Source organism: Alternaria arborescens (genome assembly GCF_004154835.1).
Source record: "Alternaria arborescens strain FERA 675 chromosome Unknown contig_23, whole genome shotgun sequence".
Lineage (NCBI taxonomy): Eukaryota > Fungi > Ascomycota > Dothideomycetes > Pleosporales > Pleosporaceae > Alternaria > Alternaria arborescens.
The window spans coordinates 447,319-468,483 of NW_021167878.1; the positions used below are offsets into that span (position 1 = coordinate 447,319).

At 50.8% G+C, this 21,165-nt stretch overlaps 6 protein-coding genes across 6 annotated transcripts; 4 read left to right on the plus strand and 2 right to left on the minus strand.

Moving 5' to 3' along the window:
* Positions 1-197: 197 nt before the first annotated feature.
* Positions 198-1,961, plus strand: AA0111_g8917 (Carboxypeptidase S; the record flags this gene model as incomplete). The annotated part of the gene is made up of 1 exon (XM_028655417.1): positions 198-1,961. The coding sequence occupies one exon, from the start codon at positions 198-200 to the stop codon at positions 1,959-1,961; it is 1,764 nt and encodes a 587-aa protein (XP_028503543.1).
* A 1,578-nt stretch (positions 1,962-3,539) lies between these two features.
* On the plus strand, positions 3,540-8,674 carry AA0111_g8918 (Brefeldin A resistance protein; the record flags this gene model as incomplete). The annotated part of the gene is made up of 6 exons (XM_028655418.1): positions 3,540-4,365; positions 4,430-5,570; positions 5,632-7,090; positions 7,143-7,592; positions 7,657-8,168; positions 8,224-8,674. The coding sequence occupies 6 exons, from the start codon at positions 3,540-3,542 to the stop codon at positions 8,672-8,674; spliced, it is 4,839 nt and encodes a 1,612-aa protein (XP_028503547.1).
* A 1,361-nt stretch (positions 8,675-10,035) lies between these two features.
* AA0111_g8919 (Phosphoenolpyruvate carboxykinase [ATP]) lies at positions 10,036-12,422 on the plus strand (the record flags this gene model as incomplete). Its single annotated transcript, XM_028655419.1, has 7 exons — positions 10,036-10,238; positions 10,310-10,385; positions 10,434-10,634; positions 10,891-11,222; positions 11,285-12,020; positions 12,075-12,344; positions 12,414-12,422. 7 exons carry the CDS (start codon positions 10,036-10,038, stop codon positions 12,420-12,422), a joined length of 1,827 nt encoding a protein of 608 aa, XP_028503548.1.
* A 1,577-nt stretch (positions 12,423-13,999) lies between these two features.
* Positions 14,000-14,320, minus strand: AA0111_g8920 (hypothetical protein; the record flags this gene model as incomplete). Its single annotated transcript, XM_028655421.1, has 1 exon — positions 14,000-14,320. One exon carries the CDS (start codon positions 14,318-14,320, stop codon positions 14,000-14,002), a length of 321 nt encoding a protein of 106 aa, XP_028503647.1.
* Positions 14,321-15,429: 1,109 nt separating this feature from the next.
* Positions 15,430-18,335, minus strand: AA0111_g8921 (Chitin synthase G; the record flags this gene model as incomplete). Its single annotated transcript, XM_028655422.1, has 5 exons — positions 15,430-15,567; positions 15,619-17,289; positions 17,339-17,700; positions 17,751-18,228; positions 18,285-18,335. The coding sequence occupies 5 exons, from the start codon at positions 18,333-18,335 to the stop codon at positions 15,430-15,432; spliced, it is 2,700 nt and encodes an 899-aa protein (XP_028503600.1).
* Positions 18,336-20,034: 1,699 nt separating this feature from the next.
* AA0111_g8922 (hypothetical protein) lies at positions 20,035-21,018 on the plus strand (the record flags this gene model as incomplete). Its single annotated transcript, XM_028655423.1, has 1 exon — positions 20,035-21,018. The coding sequence occupies one exon, from the start codon at positions 20,035-20,037 to the stop codon at positions 21,016-21,018; it is 984 nt and encodes a 327-aa protein (XP_028503648.1).
* Positions 21,019-21,165: the final 147 nt, after the last annotated feature.

Below are 21,165 nucleotides of genomic sequence, written 5' to 3' on the forward strand. Positions count from 1 at the left end.
CTCCGAGCACACGATGACAGGGAAGTAGATACGAGTGTTTCGACGACCCGATAATAATACTGCAGTCCGTGAATGTACCTTCCTGATTGAGACTAGTATGTACGTACTACTCCGAGGTCGGTTATCCCCGCGTAATGTCCATAACCAGCGCTCCGAGCTCCAAGCTTCCAAGCCTTCGACCTTCAATACTCATCACAATGGCGGCCAATAACAAGGAAAAGCAGACATCAGCTGCACCTCCTCCAAAGTCGTACAGACCATCGTACAATCGTCAATTCATCGGCAGCGCTGTCTTTTGCTTGGGAATTTTGGCTTTCCTACGTCATACAACCACCCCCATCTCGTCGTCATGGCACCTTCCTTCAGACTTAAGCAACGCCAAGTCTGGAGCGCAATGCCTACAAGTCGAACCCTTGTTCCCGACAAAGAGGACGAAAGAGTTGGATGAAATGGAGAGCTACCTGACATCGGACGCTTTTCGTGATGTTGCCATTGAGCGTCTATCGGGTGCTGTCAAGATCCCCACGCAAAGCTACGATGACATGGGCGAGATCGGATCTGATCCGCGATGGGATATCATGTACTCTTTCGCAGACTATCTTGGAAAAACTTTTCCGCTCACGCACGCGACATTGCAATTAGAGAAGGTCAATACCCATGGGTTGCTGTATACGTGGGCTGGCACGGATGCAAGCTTGAAGCCTAACTTGCTCATGGCGCATCAGGATGTTGTGCCAGTTCCGGATTCTACAGTCAAGCAGTGGACCTACCCCCCTTTCTCAGGTCACTATGACGGGAAGTTTGTTTGGGGTAGGGGTGCGAGCGATTGCAAGAACCAGTTGATGGCTATTTTGAATAGCGTGGAGGCGTTGATTTCTGCTGGCTTTACTCCTCAGAGAACATTAATATTGTCGTTTGGATTCGATGAAGAAATCTCTGGTCGGGAAGGTGCGCAACACCTTGCGGACTACCTGGTCAAGAAACTTGGACACAACTCCATCGCTGCCATCGTCGATGAAGGCGCAGTAAACGTTGAGAGCTGGGGAGCAAATTTCGCAATCCCTGGTGTCGCCGAGAAAGGCTACGTCGACGTTGACATTGTCGTGCGCATGCCTGGCGGCCACAGCAGCATCCCTCCACCGCACAACGGCATCGGCGTCGCCAGCGAGCTCATCACTTTGATAGAAGCCAACCCTTACGAGCCTCATCTTTTTGACGAAAACCCTTACCTAGGTCTCCTCCAATGCGGTGCCGAGCATGCCTCAGACTTTCCCCGCCATCTAGGGAAACTGCTCGACAAGCGCTCTAAACGAAGCGCAACATGTTCGAAGAAACCAACAAAAGACGCTCTCGCACTTGAAGCAGCAAAAGCGGGACCAGGCATAAAATATCTCTTCACGACCTCCGTGGCAGTCGACATAATCCACGGTGGCGTGAAAACAAACGCACTTCCTGAGCGCACGCAGATAACCGTAAACCACCGCATAAACGTTGGTTCAAGCTCCTCGGATGTTAAAGCACACATCTCGTCCCTTGCAGCTCAGGTAGCGCACAAGTACAACCTCACACTGCATGCATTCAACGGCACAGAAACCCCCTCTAGCATCACTCTCTCCCACGGACCCACAATGCTAGAACCAGCACCCGTTACACCCACTTCTCTCCACACCTCTGCCTCTAACAAGGCTGTGACGCCCTACCAAATTCTCTCGGGAACCACCCGCGCCCTCTACGGTAGAGAACTTCTTGTGAGCCCTGGTATCATGACCGGTAACACGGATACGCGTTATTACTGGGACTTGAGCGAAAACATCTTCAGGTATGGGCCAGGTTGGGACAAGGAGCAGGTTGGTCTAGGAAATATCCACACTGTCGATGAGAGAGTTGGAGTGCAAGCGCATTTGGATACCGTGAAGTGGATGTGGGGCTGGATTAGGAACATGGATGAGGCGGCTTTGTAGAAATCGTCGATGAAGGTTACTTAGACAAGAATTCTGCATGTGAGGGAAGTGGGCCTGCGACAATTCGCAGTTGGTAATTACTGATAGGAGCCAAAAGGGATTGCTTACTCACTTAGGTAGCTAACGATAAGTGGTACCTAAGCTCGAGTGAACCCAGAAGCGGCAAGCTATCCTTCTCTGCTTGTTAGTAAAAGGAGATATCTTTTGTGATTGCTAATTTACTGTTGTGGTCGAGCTGGAATTAGTTTTGCTTTCATTGAAGTTACTTCGGTACTGTGATGACTTGACCAATAGACGATAAGCCACTGATAGTTACAATCCCACAATCGTTATTATCCTAAACAAAATTTACATATATCAATAACTATATTGGCGTCAGAGTTACTCAAATATTATATGATTCACAAACACTATACGTAATACAGAGCAGAATGTACATATAACATATTTGCGATATTCCATGTGCACGAGTTGAAGCAACACATCATAATGTATAACATCGGGTTAGCTTTTCCATTCAAAAGACGAGTCTCTCCAAGGATGCTGCCTCTGCACGATTGAATATGTAGTATTCGAATGCGATAGCAACCCATCCCATTGTACCGGTCAGACTGTTCGTATCTGTACACCTTGTGACTCGATCTTCATCTTCATCTTCATTTATCACTTATATGCAATTGATACGTTGGCCGATGCTGGCGAGCGTGTGATAGCTCTGGTTTTTAACTCGACTGTGTTACACTAAGTGCTCATGTCCGGAACAGTACGAGAAGAAAGAATATCGAAGGACTTTATGAGTGCACAATTGGTGAATCGCGGCATGGATACTGGATAAGGAAATTGTCAATCTGCATCGGTCGAAAGTTGGAGCGAGGGCCAAGTGACTGTGTTGACAAGCACCGCTTGGCTCCTCTTGCCTGACGCATCGATGAATTGCAGTATTGCCCCTTGCACGAAGCAACTCTAGGACCTTGCCCAACAGCGCGCAAGTACTGCAATGTGCAGTATTAGATCCTTTACTCAACTAGAAGAAGAGATGTAGGGAAAACATTATCGAAAAGTCGAGCTTGCGCACACATTTGCTTCTGGAGCGACTGCGCTGCTTTATCCAAACGCCCACGCACCACCAACTCTCCGCTCCCCGCGGACACCTAGCGCTTCCGCGGGGCGATCGCGTGCGTGCCAGATCGTGCATCGATCAAAGAGGCGTCAAATCACTTCTCGGTTCGGATACGAGGCTAGATTCCGATTTACCGATCTTGAGTCTAACATCAACATGATGACATCACTACTTCGCCCCGAACTCTCGACGCGTCGCAAACATGGAGGCCGCAATAAGCGTGCGCACGCAGCAAACCGTAATTACCTGGCACGGTGACTATGTTATAGTCTTGTGCCCTTCGTCTAGAATCCCAGCAAAGTCAGTAAATTTCGCGGATAGTCCCTTGAGACCGTCGCAAACGGCCACTTCCAGCCATCTTTGTTTATTGTCGATCATTGTATAGTGGATGTCCTCAGAATAGCCTCACGACGATTACTGCTATCAATTAGCTTCCCCTAAATTTGGAACCATTCGCGATGGCGTCTGGCAACGACACTACGGAGAATTCTCTAGGATCCAACCAACAGCGCTCACATAACGATTTGGAACGACAATCCAATCTCTATTCAAATGTGTCAGACGACAACGACAACGCAAACACGCACAACACTTTCATTTCCAATGCTTTACATACCAGCAGTCGGAGCTATTACGGTGCAGATGGCACGCAATTGTCTACAGCTTCAACCAATTCCACAGTGGTAGCATCCCCAGAAGTCCGGTCAAACCAGGATGTTACAAACGAACAACAAGCCAAAGAAACCATGTCTGGAAACGCGGTTATCACACCATCTACCCCTGGCAATGACTACCTTCAAAAGACGACATCGGGAGACCCAGTTGAGGAACATGTAGTTCTTCAAGACGACTCATCCGATTCGGAACATGAAGCTGGCGAGCCATCCACCAAGCCTGCCGCTGTCGCGAAACGGCCTGGTTTGCAGTCAAAGAACTCCAGACCCATGACAGAAGACGATCTGTTCCGCGCCTTGTCCCGACGAATGACGAGTCAGAATAACGGCCTCAGCAAGCCTAACACTAATGCTTCGGGGCGAAGCCAGGAGGAAGAAGATGAGATCAACAAACTCATGTCGAAGATGTTCGGGCGTACTAGACAGGAGGCATCAGAAGAAGAGAAAACCCGGCATCAAGGTGTTATATTTAAACACTTGACAGTCAAGGGCATGGGGATTGGAGCAGCTTTGCAGCCAAGTGTTGGAGATATCTTCCTGAACCTAGTTCGGCTCATCAAGAACCTTGTAACCAAGGGGCCGCGTCAGGCAGCCGGAAAGCCCCCTGTTCGTAAGTGGTATCTTTGTACAAACTGTATGTGAGACAATTACTGACTTCTTACACCAATATCTAGGAACTCTTCTAGATGACTTCTCTGGATGCATAAGACCTGGTGAGATGGTTCTAGTCCTCGGAAGACCGGGAGCTGGTTGTTCCACATTTCTCAAGATGATCGGTAATCAACGGTACGGATTTGAAGAGATCACAGGCGATGTCTCGTACGGTGGCACAGATGCCGACGAGATGGGCAAGAAATATCGTTCAGAGGTGCTTTACAATCCTGAGGAAGACCTCCATTACGCGACACTAAAGGTCAAAGACACATTGCGATTTGCTCTGAAGACAAGAACACCCGGCAAAGAGTCACGAAAAGAAGGCGAGTCTCGCAAGGACTACGTAAACGAGTTCCTTCGTGTGGTTACCAAACTCTTCTGGATTGAACACACACTAGGTACAAAGGTCGGTAACGAAATGATCCGTGGTGTCTCAGGTGGTGAGAAAAAGCGTGTTTCAATTGCAGAGGCTATGGTCACAAAGGCTTCAGTACAATCTTGGGATAATTCGACGAAAGGCCTCGACGCGAGTACTGCTCTCGAATACGTCCAAAGTCTGCGTTCCCTTACGAACATGGCTCAAATCTCTACTGCCGTAGCGCTCTACCAAGCAGGCGAGTCTTTGTATGACCTTTTCGATAAAGTTCTCGTTATCCACGAGGGACGATGCTGCTACTTTGGACCTACCGAGAAGGCTGCAGACTACTTCAAGAACCTAGGCTTTGTTCAACCCGAGCGTTGGACTACCAGTGACTTCTTGACATCCGTCACAGATGACCACGAGCGACAAATCAAGGAAGGCTGGGAGGACCGCATTCCCCGCACTGGTGCGGCTTTTGGCGAAGCGTTCCACAACAGCGAACAAGCCAATGATAACATTGCCGAGATTGAAGAGTTTGAGAAGGAGACCAAGCGACAGGCCGAAGAGCGTCACGAGGCCCGCACCAAGGCTACGAAGAAGAAGAACTTTACGATCTCGTTTCCAGCTCAAGTCGTTGCCTGCACCGATCGCCAATTCCGTGTAATGGTAGGAGATCCGCAATCTCTCATCGGAAAATGGGGAGGTATTTTTTTCCAGGCTCTCATCGTCGGATCGCTCTTTTACAATCTTCCAAACACTGCACAAGGCGTGTTTCCACGTGGTGGTGTCATCTTCTTCATGTAAGTCATATCCTGCTAAGCACTACATGAGACGAGTACTAACTTGACGACCAACCTTTAGGCTTCTTTTCAATGCCCTTCTCGCCCTCGCTGAGCTTACGTCTGCCTTCGAGTCCCGGCCTATTCTATTGAAACACAAGACGTTCTCTTTCTATCGACCAGCCGCCTACGCGATTGCGCAAACTCTAATCGACATGCCCCTGGTGCTAGTTCAGGTTTTCATCTTCGATATCGTGGTGTACTTCATGGCGAACCTGCAACGAACAGCATCTCAATTCTTCATTAGCTTACTCTTCCTCTGGATCATCACGATGACCATGTATGCTTTCTTCCGAGCTATTGGCGCCTTGGTAGGATCCTTGGACGTTGCAACTCGAATTACCGGTGTTGCCATACAAGCACTCGTCGTATATACTGGTTATCTGATTCCTCCGGCGAAGATGCATCCGTGGTTTTCATGGCTAAGATGGATTAACCCTATCCAATACGGTTTCGAAGGTCTCCTAGCAAACGAGTTTTACAATCTAGAGATTCAATGTGTGCCTCCATTCATCGCGCCACAGATTCCAGGCGCGCAGGAGCAGTATCAGTCTTGCGCAGTTCAAGGTAACACGCCTGGATCTCTTACGGTCTCCGGCCCAGACTACATCTCGGCAGCCTTTGGCTACAGTAGGTCGCACCTGTGGCGCAACTTTGGTTTCATCTGCGCCTTCTTCCTCTTCTTTGTCGCACTCACCGCGTTTGGTATGGAGATCCAGAAACCAAATAAAGGTGGAGGTGCTGTAACAATCTACAAGCGCGGTCAGGTGCCGAAGACTGTTGAGAAGGAGATGGAGACTAAGACTTTGCCCAAGGATGAAGAAGCTGGCAACAGTGAGCCAGTTAGCGAGAAACACTCCTCCAGCGACAACGACGACACCGACAAGACAGCCGAAGGGGTAGCGAAGAACGAGACTATCTTTACATTCCAAGACATCACCTACACTATTCCATACGAGAAGGGCGAACGGACGTTGTTGCAGGGCGTACAAGGTTTTGTTAGGCCTGGCAAGCTTACTGCCTTGATGGGTGCTTCAGGTGCCGGCAAGACGACACTGTTGAACACCCTCGCTCAGCGCATCGACTTTGGCGTCGTTCATGGAGACTTCTTGGTCGATGGGAAGCCATTGCCCCATAGTTTCCAACGCAGCACCGGTTTTGCAGAGCAAATGGATGTACACGAATCAACGGCGACAGTACGCGAAGCACTTCAATTCTCAGCACGGTTGAGACAACCGAAAGAAGTACCTATCCAGGAAAAGTACGATTATGTTGAGAAGATTATCGACTTGCTGGAGATGCGTGATATCGCTGGAGCAGCTATTGGTACCGCTGGAAATGGACTTAATCAAGAGCAGAGGAAGCGTCTGACCATCGGTGTGGAGCTTGCAAGCAAACCCGAACTGCTAATGTTCCTTGATGAGCCTACGTCTGGCTTGGACTCTGGTGCTGCTTTTAACATTGTCCGGTTCTTGCGCAAGGTAAGTTTGACGAATCTGTACCGCATATGACCGCTAACTGACTTGGATTCAGCTTGCGGATGCTGGACAAGCGATTCTTTGCACAATTCATCAGCCCAGTGCTGTTCTATTCGAGCACTTTGACCAGCTCCTGCTTCTCAAATCTGGGGGTAGAACGGTTTATTTTGGTGATCTAGGCCACGACTCACAGAACCTGATCGAGTATCTTCAGAATAACGGCGCTGAGAAGATTGGCCCCAAGACTAACCCTGCCGAATACATGCTGGAGGCTATAGGTGCTGGTAATCCCGACTATAAGGGCCAGGACTGGGGTGACGTCTGGGAGAAGAGCCCGGAAAACGAAAAGCTGGGCAAGGAGATACAGGAGATCATCGCCAGCAGACGTGACGCATCGAAGAACGATGAAGCCCGTGACGACCGAGAATATGCGATGCCATACATTCAACAATGGCTTACAGTTGTCAAGCGAAGTTTCGTGGCGATTTGGCGAGACCCTCCATACGTAAGTCATTTCCATGTACGAACTGCATATGAGACATTTACTGACTTTCTACACCTATATTTAGGTATCAGGTATGGTCATGTTGCACATCATTACTGGATTGTTCAACGGCTTCACTTTCTGGAATCTCGGACAAAGTCAGATCGATATGCAATCACGACTCTTCTCCATCTTCATGACCCTCACTATTGCGCCTCCTCTGATCCAACAACTACAACCCCGCTTCATCAGCGTGCGTGGCATCTATGAGTCCCGCGAAGGCAGCGCTAAGATCTACTCCTGGACGGCGATGGTATGGGGTACCATACTTAGCGAGTTACCATACCGTATCGTCGCTGGAACCATTTACTGGTGCTGCTGGTACTTCCCACCTGGCTTTCCTCGCGATACATACACCGCGGCGAGTGTTTGGCTCTTCGTCATGCTCTTCGAGGTCTTCTATCTAGGCTTTGGACAGGCCATCGCCTCTTTTGCTCCTAACGAGCTACTCGCGTCACTACTTGTGCCGCTGTTCTTTACTTTCATCGTCTCCTTCTGTGGTGTAGTTGTGCCATACAACGGACTACCCACATTCTGGTAAGAAATTCCGTCCACGAACTGCTTATAACAGGTAGACTGACTGCAGACCTAGGCAATCCTGGATGTACCATTTGACGCCTTTCCGGTACCTACTGGAAGGGTTCCTCGCGCTACTTGTTCAAGGTCAAGAAATCAGATGCGAGACTAACGAGTTGGCGATCTTTCCACCCCCACCTGGCCAAGACTGTCAGACGTATGCCGGTCAATTCGCGCAGCAAGCGGGGGGTTATGTCGAAGCCCAGCCAGACGGTACTTGTGGGTTCTGTCAGTACGCAACGGGCGACGCCTTCGCAGCTTCGTTCAACGTCTTCCCAAAGTCCATCTGGCGCGATTTTGGCATTATGTGGGCCTACATCTTCTTCAATTTTGCAGTCGTCTTCTTCTGCACTTGGCTTTACTTGGGCGGCCTGCGCCAGATCAAGTCATTCTTCAGCCCAGCGGCGCGCAAACAAAAGAAGGAGACGGCAAAGAACAAGAAGACACAGAGCGGCGACGCAGCTTGAGGCAGAAAAAAAAAAGAGAATTCGGCACAGTGTGCAGCGACATGGCTTGGTTGTCGCTGTGAAGATGCGGGTTCCGGAAAACTCCTAGCTTGCCCGCGGCCGGAACGCGCAAGGCTGGGTTAGCACGCAGCTTTGGAACGGCCCATCCCAGCGCAGGGTGGGGCTCATTTCCGCCTCGTGCATTCCCCGCGAAATGCCTCTTGGGGATCTAGAGCATGTGCTAGAGGTTTGGTGTACGTACAGGCTGGACTCTAGCGTTCACCATAGTGCCATTCGTATAGAGATTTTCAAGCGGTGTAGCAATTAATAGTAATTCTTGACAGCGCAGCTGTCATGTGTACAAACACGCAGTAGCTTCCACTGTACTTGGCGTCTGAGGACGCAATGAATGTGATGTTCTCTACCGTGGCTGTCGAAGGACATGCGGGATTAACCCAGCGCGCATTCGAGATGCTCGGCACTTGACACATGCAAACTCAATCTCGCAAGAAGTCGGCTTAACAAGGCATCGTGAGATGCATCGAAATGCCTCAGCTTTTCCGATTATCAGTGCCATCCGTCCGAGGCGCTTGATTTGTGCATTGTGAAATCGAGAGCTAAGCCGAACAGCGTTCCATCATCGTGCAGGGGTTTGTGTGGATCGCAAACCGCACACGAGCTGGAACCGGAACTGTGGTATCTTGCACCGCCTCGCTGTGGCCAGGCTACGCTATCTGCTATTGATTATCGTGATGCGCGCAGTACTGACGCAAAGTTGCTGTGTTGGAGGTATGCGGCATTTGCCGCAGGTACCTCGTAATTGTTCCAGTAGACCTCGGAAAAGCATCACACGGTCTACGATTCAATCGCATGCCGGCGAAAAATAGGCCAAGACGTGGCTATAGCCGAAATGTGGCCAATGAAACAATGACGAAAGGTCGTTGAGCCTTTACCGCATCCAGCGAGCGTGAATGTGGGGTAAGTGCGATCAGCCCTTCCAGCCAATGCCAGCCCGCACATTGCAGTTCACGCAGTCGTTACAATCGTCACGAGGGCTCCGTTGCAGCGAAAATGTCATCGACCATGACACAACAGTGACCGCAAACCTCCCCTTAGTTTTAGTTCTAGTTTTGGAAAATAGGAGATCCATGCGCATCGGCTTAAGATTCATCGGCCATAAAGCTGGTGGTTGTGGTTACACTTGCCGGGCGCTCCTTCCGAAGTCACCCAGCTCTCGTGCCCAGCTCCGCGTTATTTTCGTCCCTCGTGAGCCGACCGGCACTCCCACTACCCAAACACGCACCATTACCCAATCAGCTCCAGTAGCGCTAGCTTGTCCCCGGCCCAGCATTGCCAGACTGAGCGCAGACGACGTCGTCAGAATGGCTTCGAATGGTATTAAAGCTACCGAGGACCCCGTCATTCGAACAGCAAGCCCAGCTCCTTTGGCCCAAGACTTTGCCCGTCAACAGGTGTCAAAACAACAGCGTTCCAATTTCCACTCGTCTTCCATCTCTCCACTCATATCCAACACCATGGTTTCTCAAACCGTCAACAAGACCAACCTCCATCCTTCCGGCGTTGCGTGCGTGACCCTGCCTTTCCAAGGTCAATTGACCTGAAATAGGTGAACAAAGACTGACATGTTCCTCACAGGCCGAACAAGGAGCACACGGAGATTGAAGAAGCTCTCCACGACAAGGCACACATCGACTATGACCGTGTAGCCATTGTAAGCTTGCCCCATCAACCTCGATTCCAACACTAACAAGTCCACTAGATCGCCAACCCTTCAGTCGCTGCCCTCTATGAAGATGCGCTCGTATATGAGACTGGTTCAGCCATCACAGCTTCAGGCGCCCTCTCAGCATACTCAGGAGCAAAGACTGGCCGCTCACCCTCGGATAAGCGCATCGTCGAGGAAGACACGTCAAAAGACGATGTCTGGTGGGGCCCAGTCAACAAGCCGATGAAGACCGACGTAAGTGCTTCTCCGCATTCCCTAATCCCTTTAAACTTCTGCCTTACGTCAAACCGCGGTTTGGCTTGTGAAATTTTGGCGGCAGACGTCATGTACGCTAGCCACATACCCGATGGAGTTCACATCCCTGCACTTGGCGGTTATGGGGCTCGGCTGCCCCGCATCTTTGCGCCTGCATGACGGATCAAGTTCCATCGATCCATGCGGAAGACCATCACGTGCGCATCTCGTTTCATTTGCTAACCTTGTCGTCTAGGTCTGGCGTATCAACCGTGAGCGTGCTATCGACTACCTTAACACCAGGAACCGCATCTACGTCGTCGATGGCTTTGCCGGCTGGGATGAGCGCTACAGGATACGCGTACGAGTCGTCTGCGCTCGTGCCTACCATGCTCTCTTCATGCGCAACATGTTGATCCGTCCTTCAAGAGAAGAACTGGAACACTTCGAGCCTGACTACACCATCTACAATGCTGGTGCTTTCCCTGCCAACAGGTACACGAGTGGTATGACTTCGTCAACATCCGTTGCCCTTAACTTTGCCGACAAGGAGATGGTTATCCTCGGTACCGAATACGCTGGTGAGATGTAAGCGACGCCCCTACACGAGCTTTCTGAGGCATGCACTGACATTATATGCCATCATTCAGGAAGAAGGGTATTTTCACTGTGCTCTACTACGAGATGCCCGTCAAGCACAACGTCCTCACTCTGCATTCGTCAGCGAACGAGGGTATCGAGAAAAAGGATGTTACTGTTTTCTTCGGTCTTTCCGGAACTGGCAAGACCACTTTGTCTGCCGACCCCAAGCGTGCCTTGATCGGTGACGACGAGCACTGCTGGAGTGACACTGGTGTCTTCAACATTGAGGGCGGCTGCTACGCCAAGTGCATTGGTCTCTCTGCCGAGAAGGAGCCAGACATTTACGGCGCTATCCGCTTCGGATCCATCCTCGAGAACGTCGTTTTTGACCCTACAACCCGTGTTGTTGATTACGACGATGACACCCTGACCGAGAACACTCGCTGCGCCTACCCCATCGAGTACATTGAGAACACCAAGATCCCCTGCATCTCAGACGGCCACCCCAAGAACATTGTCCTCCTTACCTGCGACGCTCGCGGTGTCCTTCCTCCTATCTCCAAGCTCAGCCCCGAGCAAACCATGTACCATTTTATCTCTGGTTACACCTCCAAGATGGCCGGTACCGAGCAGGGTATCACCGAGCCCCAAGCCACCTTCTCCTCTTGCTTCGCTCAACCCTTCCTCGCCCTGCACCCAATGCGCTACGCCAAGATGCTTGCGGAGAAGATTCAGCAACACGGCGCCAACGCCTGGCTTCTCAACACCGGCTGGGTCGGTGCCGGTGCCACCACAGGCGGCAAGGTAAGCCAAGACTGTCTAACAGATACATGCGAACACATGCTAATATTCCCCTAGCGTTGCCCTCTCAAGTACACCCGTGCTATCCTCGACGCCATTCACTCCGGCGAGCTCGCCAACGTCGAATACGAAACCTACGAAACCTTCGGTCTCTCCGTCCCCAAGACCTGCCCCAACGTCCCTGATGAGCTGCTCAACCCCGCCAAGTCATGGAACGGTACCGCCGACTTCAAGGGCGAAGTCGAGAAGCTCGGCAAGCTCTTTATGGAGAACTTCAAGAAGTACGAAGACCAGGCCACCAAGGAGGTTATCGAGAGTGGTCCACACGTATGCTGCTGCCCCAAGCACTAGATGGTTGATTTCAGTTCCGACATATCTTTCTTACTTTTTTGACAGACTGACTAGCGGTTTTCCTTCACTATCTCGCGGTCGAGCGATCACTCCAATCGACGTCAGCGGCTATTCCTTTCACCTTTGGTTATGGGCACAAAAAGCTCATGGATGGATGCAGGATATGATATCACGGTTTCCCTATCTTAATTGTTTGCTTGATGGACGTTCTGTTGTATGTATATACACTTTTGGCGTTATTGTCCCAATTGTGTAGCATTGCATAGCTGGTGACGAGAAGAGAAGATAGCGTATTGGCTTCTAGATGGAGCGAGCGTGAGAGAGACACAAAATTTCATAATGTTCATTTTGACTTTGCGATGTTGCATAGCGAACCACGATACCGACTATTATCAGTAAGAGGATGTTCATCGTCAACATACGTCATTGTGTCTCTTAAAAATATAGTCCATCTAAAATTTCCTTGTGCTATGAATATATGCATCCAAGAATACCTTTCAAGTAGATTTCGTCAAGGATAACTCAGGTGGAATGAGTTTCGCCAATAAGATTAGAGTCGGCTATCCTGAACGAAATCATGGGCCAGAAACTTGTCTCTCTTCACGTTCTGTGGCGAGCCGTCAGATCCGGGGTTTCGATGCAGATGATTGCCCGTTCTGGAACCCTGCAGGAATGAAGTAACGAGGCTGCGCCCCGTCAGGCAACCAACACTATTGTCAGCCGACGGACAGTCATCGAAAGGAGCCTTGTAGTGGGCTGCAACATCATAAAAATCTTTTGCCTTGTCCTTTATGCACGTTGCATCAACAGTGTGATATTCTGAAGTCGGATAGTCTACCAAGGCACGGCAAAGTAGCGTTCCCTAATCGACAATGTCGCAGCAGGGTGGCACCTATCACCCCTCAGGGTCTCTGTTATCGTATCAGATTCGCCTAGGTAATAGGATATTAGGCTCAAAGCCTATGAGCAAAGAAGGTAACGCAGTTGTCCAGTCACGCATCAAATCGTCTTACCCGACTGACTTTTGGTGGAAGCACACGATACCAACGTTTCGGAACCAAAGACCGACGACCAACGTTCCGATAACGAAAAGGAACTCGGCGAAGAATGGGAGGTCGTTGAGTGGCCTGTTGTAGACGACAAGGAAGAGCATGGCCCTTGTGACGGCTGCAGGACATATAGGAGTCAGTTCAAGCTTGAATTGGGCACTGGTAGTTGGAGGACAACTGTTTGCGACTGGGAGGCGAATATTAGGGTTGCCTCGTGAATCCTGGCTGCGTGCAATGTCTTGATGAGATGGACGGGTTGTAAATGAACCACGGTACACACAACCATGACCATATTCAACCAACAATTTCTTGAGATTTAGTGCACAATGTGATAAGTAATAATTTTTCCAACACCTACTAGATGCTCACAAGGGTTATTTTCATCCCAACCATTTCTTCATCCCATAGGAGTCTACCACGAAGCTCTCAAGTGTGGCAACAACAACACCCTCCTCTCTACCATCTCAACTGCTACAAAGAAGATCGGTCAGTTCCACGAAATCCTCCATCCTAAAAGGCGATCATGTACATTCCGGCCCAACCTCACCAAGCAACCCAGTTCAACGTCTTCCTCCAAAACTTCTACTTGGACAAGACGAAGGAAAGAACATATCGGCACAACTCCGCCTTCTCAGTCTCGTTACCAACAGATCCCACGACCACCTCATCATCATCAGCAACAAACCGAACCACATCAACTACACCCTCAACAGCGCCGTTATGTCCATCCAGCCCACCGAATTCTTCTCCTTCCCCTTCTTCTTCCTCTTCCTCCTGTTCTTCGCCACCAGCCCTGACTCTTGACTTGGAACCAATAGTACTATCCGAGAGATACGCACAGTCTAGAGCTTTCACAAGCTTGACTCCACCTACTTCGAACGCAAACAGATTAATGGCAAGCATGCTGCGAAGAGACAGTATAGAGCTTTCACTCATCCGGCTCAACAGGGCCAAGTCCTACTACTAGGCAAATACGGTCTTTTACTGGGCCAGTGGTTGTAGCGGTGGATGAAAGTGCGGAAACACGAGGGGGGTCATGTGCCATGTAGGCATGAAGAGTTGACGAGAAAAGCGAAGTCAGTGACGTACGTTATTTCGCAAGAAAAGAAAGACAGAAGAGTGAATGACCGGCAAGCAAAAAAACAAAAAAAAAAGTTATGTAATTCACACGCGTGGACTTTACCTACGTATAGTCGAGGCTTCCGATATCCCTGCCAAAGTGAAGGTAAGTCCTACCTCGCCGCCCATTTGCACTCACGTCTTGGAAAAACTCTACTGCAGTCACACAAATACGCCTTCACCTATATCCAAACAAAAAACATTTTATGATGGGTTATATATAAAATGCTTCAACCTTTTTTATAATAGAAAACCGGAAAAACTAGTAGCGTACAAATCTGCATGTCTACCTTGTCGAGCAGGGTGTGATCCAGTCTTGTATGCACTGGGTCGATAAAGGCGATCTATGTTTGCTCTGAGTTCGAATTGAGTCGCAGTCTTCTTTTTGAAGAAGAACAGGAGCGGAAATGGAGCAAAGGTGCTCATACTTGGGTGGGATTTCAGGAACAAAAAAGAAGCAGAAATTGGAACAGACCCACAGCGTGTGACGTAAACCAGTAAACAAATGACTACATGATCAATGGACGAAGCATTTGTCTTTTTTTTTTTGTTAAAAAACATATTCTGGTATTCAATCTAGAATAAAAACACCCCGCAAGAGCAAAAGCTAATCGTGCAAATGTGATATACGGTATATCTCCTCCATTTCCCATAATAGTTTCGCAAAATGTGACAACCCCCCCAAACATTTCAGTACAAGATGGTACAATGGCAGGTCATGATCTTGAGGTATTTTTGTTGTGTTAAACAGACCACGTAGCTCCTAGCTCGCGCTGGAACACCAAGAAACGCCAACATGATTAAGTGGGAATCGAAGGCATGGGGGAAATGCAAAGGTCTGGCCGTTGCCGTCAAGGCTTGTTGGTTTGACCAGATGGTGGCTTGGGGACCATTTACCTCTTCCTAACACAGAAGAAGAGACCAGTACGGCCAAGGAACCAAACACATCCGATGAAACGGACAATAGCAAGAGCAGCGGTAGCCCACAGAAGGGCCTGGAAGAAATGCGCGGTTCTGCCCGAGGCGCTAGACTGTTATTTTGTTAGTAATGATCATTCAGAGCGATCAGGGCAAAAACTTACAGAGAAACCAAAGCGGTCAAAGTTATCCTGGGTGATGACAACCGCAAGAGTGGCATTCGAACCGATCCAGGCCGTACACAAATGGGTACGGAAAGACTTGTAGGAATCCTCCAGCGTCTTCTCGTCACTCTCGACAGGCGGTACGTAAGGAGCAAGAGCGCGCTTGACGGTAGCTTCAAACTGGCTGTCGATGTCGGCTTGTGGCAGATCCGGTTCCTCGATGACGTTGGATTTACCGTCAGCGCCCTTTTCTGTCTTGGCAGAAGGAAGCGCCTCTGCCTTATCGGAACCCTTGGTACCCCAGGAAACGTCGTGCCAGTTGGAGAAGGCGTAGACGTTGAGAATGTTGACGTAGGACGACATGATGAGCAGGTATTGCGGGAACGAGGTGAACATGTGCCATGGGTCCATGTACAGGAACGAGGCGACGTAGTAGAGACCAAAGGTAGCCGCAAGCGCGATGATGATAATACCGACTCCGCTGGACGAGAAGAAAGAATTGGCAAATGCTTCTGGTGACGAGGTATCGAGTTTCTGCGACGACGGGTTCGTGAACGCCTGGACAACGAGGTAGATGGACAGGATGACGATGTAGAACTGGATGAGAGCGAAGACGGAGAAAGAGACCAGGTAAGTCCATTTGGAACCCTTTGGACGGTTACCGAAGGCCAGAATAAATTGCAGGACCAGGAATGCCAGGTAGAGATAGGTGACGATGACGTTGAAGATGGGCGTGGCAGTGTTTCCGAATGGCCAGGCATCCCGATCATCGGTTTTGGTACCGACAAGTGACATGATGACGACAGTAGTGAGCCAGAAGGAAGCCAGGGAGAACCAAGCCATGATGGTTTGGAATATGTTGTAGAGCATTTGGATGTGCAGGAAGAACATGCGGACCAGGTTGTGGCCACTCTTGTACATGCGACCGAAATGCAGAAGAGAGTAGATACCGGCAGCGAAAGAACCGTTCAGCCAACGACGACGCTGACCGATGAATTCAGCAACACCTTCGGGAACATCGGTTTCACCCTTGGAGGCCTTGATGTAGGTAAGATGCCACTTGGAGCCAGCCTTGGCGACGAGTTCGAAACACAGAATACGATCCTCGGCCAAGAACATGTTCTTTTTGAAAATGTTCATGCCCTCGATACCCTTCTTTCCGAGAATCTTGGCGAGTGTGTGGTCACCGTGGAAGTACTGCTCGAGCGGCCTGCCCATGATGGCGCGGTATCGGTAGGCAGAGAAAGCACCAGGCAAGACAGACACGTATCCGAAGGAGGATTCTAGCGGCTTGTCGAGAATGTTACTGATCTTGTACTCGAAGTTCTGTGCGGCCACGAGCGGGTTGAGGAGGTTCTTCCAGCCCTTACCCAACATAGCGTGAATCTCACCGCAAGCACCACCGAGATCCTTGTCGTTGTAGAAACCTTCCCAGAGGGCGAGAAGCGACTTGGGTCCAGGCTTTGTACCCGCGTCGAGCAGAATGCAGACTTCAGGGTTCAGGATACGACCAATGGCAGTGAAAAGCCATCTGTGCGAGTTGATCTTCTTGGTGTTCTTCTGCTTCAAGCAAAACATCATCTGGACAGGAGGAAGCGTGCTGGCGCTATCATCGTGCGGGCGAATGAGCTGCTGGTTGGGCGTGACGGACAATTGCGTGGTGTATTCAAACTTGGCTTGTTAGCTGGAAAGGATGAGATTGATGACGACGCAAACTTACAATGTGGGCAACAGTCTCGTTTCCGTCGATATCCTTCTTCATGACACCGTCCTGGTAAATACCGATGGTGGCGAGCAGGTCGAGAGTGCCCTTGTCGCAAGGGTCGATACCGTCGAAGACCAGGCACACAACAATCTTCTGCCAGGCTGGGCCACCCTTGTTCCAGAACTCGGATTTCTTCAGGTTGACAATGTCGCGGATGTTTTGCATGACACCGTGCAGAGTACGGGCGGTAAGAACCTTGTCTTCATTGTAGTAGGTGACGGCAATGAGCAGCTCTGTGTGACGGTTGTACATGGCAGGACGCAGATTGTAGCCATTCTTGAGGGTGAAGTCGTTGGGGTCGCATGTCGCAGCCGTGTCTGCAGCTGTTAGAGGCGGACGGAAAAGTCGGGTAGAATGGAAGACTTACAGCGCATGTGTGTGAACTCCTCGCTGCCGCTCTCGAGGTCATTGCGATACTTGGCCTGGATGGCGTTCTGGATGGCCGAAGGCACGGGGTAGTCGGCACTCAGGACGGAGCCCTGAACAAGCTTGACCTTACGTGTCATACCACGCTTGAGACCACCAGCAGCACCTCCGCCGGGCTGCTGTCGCTGCCTCCATGCCTCGGTTGAGCTGGTCTCGCTCCTCTGGTATGGTGATGGAGCTCGCTGAGGAGCGCCGAAGTCGCCCGGGGCGTCGTAACCGCCCGTCGCCGAGTAGGCAGCGCCGTCGTGGGCCTGGCCGGGGTATTGTGTTGGCCTGTCGGTGGCATACGACTCGGTCAAGCTGTAGGTCGAGTGTGGGCGGACCTCAGGGTTGCCGTAGAAAGGGTCTGAGTGGGCGCCGGTAGGGTTCTCGTGCAAGAGCGAGCGACCAACTTCGTCGTCATGCTCCTGGCGGTCGTACTGGGTAGCTGTCAGTATACGGTGCCTTTGCTGCCTGCGGGTTCAGGGGCGCCTACGCCAGTGTTGGGGTCTCCAAGGTTATAACCTTGGTTATTGTTGTACGCCATGACGTGCTGCAGTCCACGGGCCGGCGCTGCAGATGGCGATGTTTTCGAGAAAAAGGAATAGGCGGTAGAGAAGGATAGTGTTGAGATAGAGAAAAGTAGTCAGCGCACAACTCGGGGTGTCGCTTGATAAAGGTGGATGGAATGTCTGGGGCGCTTCAGGCCTGAGAAAGCTGAAGGGACGCGCGCTATACCCCTTGGAGCGGGATGGGGAGGGTTGCGCTAGGAAAACGGCCGCGCTGAAACACGACTTATTGGTCGACTCCAAGTGCTGCCAGGTTTCAGCTTGTAGGCGGGCGCTCCTTTAACGAAAGTACTTTCGTGGGACTGTCTCGACAAGAACGGGCAATCGCCTCTACTTGAATTCACCGACGACGGAAAACCTGCTGGCGGTGAAGCACACGAGTAGAGCACATGGCAGTCGCCGTCGTCTGTCAGTGTGGCGCTAGACCGGCCACGACGGCTAAAATTAGAGACAGGCCTTAATCAGCTCCACGCTTATACCTGCTCAGCCTCACCCAGAATCTACCCTTTTCGCTGTTGCCGGGCACATACTGCGCAGCCACTATGCCCACATCTGCTTTGGTTTCACTCTGCAGATTGCCGTATGCACAACAACGCTCGCCGCTGCAAAGTGGCTTGACATGGACAAGATGGCTCCCGTCTTTGGCTGCGCGTCGAATGTCTCAAGCTAGGGGTAGTAGCACGGTCGACGTCAGCATCCTTCCAAGGTTGCTCCGCAGGCGGATCCACTCCCACAGATCTTCACGTTCTCTACAAAGGGTTACATGCATTGGCACTGTAACCCATGCTACCAAAGTATACGAGTGAATGGTCGGAGCGATTGATACTTTGAATAGGCCCGGTACATTTTCGGTTCGTCACTACACGTCGCCACATCAGTTTCTGCGCGCATAGCTGCATCGCTCCCACGGCGACTTTGTTTGGCTGCTGCTAAGGTCGCTCCATGGCAGTGCGTTGACAGGGTCCAGGCCGTTGGTGAGGTCTCCTATCCGCTGCAGTGGGTCGCCGTTGTAGGCTTGTTCCTGGACCCTTCATCTCTCCGCTGGCTCACATCTCTACCGCCATGCACTCGACACATTGGCAGCTCGATGCAGACGCATGCTCTACATGGGTCTGTTACGCGCCGTCGGGCATTTAAGCTAGCTTTCAACGGTGATGCAGAGTCGCTGCTATCAATTCTTCTCGACGTCGCATTTGTCCAGATGAACACCATAGGACGCCCATGGGCAAGAGCCTGTGCGCTTCACCCAAGACATCACGTGCCATCTTTTCCATTAGTTCCTAGCTGCTCAAAAGAAGACACCCTCAAGTTCCCTCTCTCGGTAGCGACGGGAAAGCAATGCGATGCGTTCCTTCCTGCCTTCCTTTTTGCTTGAACATGACAGCGCGGGGAAGGGCAGCTCGCACCTTCCGTCATCCGCGTCTCAACAAAACACAAACTTGTACACTTCTTATGGATGTCAGCCACACCACCAAAATAGTTCGTTTTCCTTTCCGGAAAGCAGCACGTTGATATTTCCCACTCTTGGCCCGCGTCATATCCAGTACGACTGCCCCGCATCGTGGTACTGTCCATTATAGTTGAGACTGCAGTGACTGAACTTCCTGTTCGCTCTCTACCAAGCTTCCAACCCAGTCCTCGTAGACCCGCCATATCCACTAAGCGGTACGAGCCGCCATGGCCTCAGCCGCACCACTAGTGGGCCTACCGAGATCCAAGTCCAAGGCTTCATCAGCATCCGCCACGGCCACCGCCGTGTCAGCAGCTGGGGCTCACGTCAGTGCTTCTCAATGGAGAGCGCCCGATAACCCCGACTTTGTTCATCCGGATCATGTAATTCCACTACCGAGCTATCCGAGTGCGGACAATCTCATCATTGTTTGCTGCCATGCCATCTTCCTTCCGAATGCAGATGACGCCAGCTTCCCACTGCGCAGTCCTCACTACGAGCCTAATTGGCTACTAGCGCCCTTCCAAAAGTCAGACGAGGCAACAGGCAAGATAGGCGAGCACGAGACGTTCCTGGCTCATGTCAAAGCTGGTATCGATGCTTTGACTGTTGGGACGGACGCAGAGCACCCTCCCAAGAGCATCCTCGTCCTCAGTGGTGGAGCCACTAAACGCTCTGAATCTCTGAAGACGGAGGCACGCTCATACTATCATGCAGCCCTAGCAGAAGAGCTGGCAGAAGGCCATATGGGTGGTGGACGAACCCATCGATTACACAATAGAGGCTATATCTTACTGGAAGAACAAGCGACCGATTCATTCCAAAACCTATTATTCAGCATCCTTTTATTCAGAAAAGCTACAGGCAACTACCCAAAACGAATCCGCGTCATTACACATGCTTTCAAGGCGAGACGCTTCCTAGATCTACATGCCCCAGCGATACGATGGCCAAAAGAGCGTATCCAGGTTCAGGGCATCGACCCGGTTATGTCGAGCAGCGAATTAAGAAGCACACTTCGTGGGGAGGAAGAGAATGGATATACGGCATGGGAAAGTGATCCTTTAGGTACCGGAGATCTTCTAGGCGGAAAGAGACAGCTTCGTGGATGGGATGTTAGCAAAGGGGCCAAGCACTTTCAAGGTCTCGAAGATAGTGTCAAAGAGTTATTTCAGGGCACGGTATCTGACGAACTGCCGTGGATAAGCTAGCCTAAACGATGCTCAAGTCTTACAGTGCCACGCCAAAAGTCTGTTCGCCCGTAGCGCACGGGCCACGAACGCAGAAAATCTCACACATTTTATCTCAACACAACTCCATCAAAGTAGCTCTAAATAGAAATCTAAAACGACAGAAAT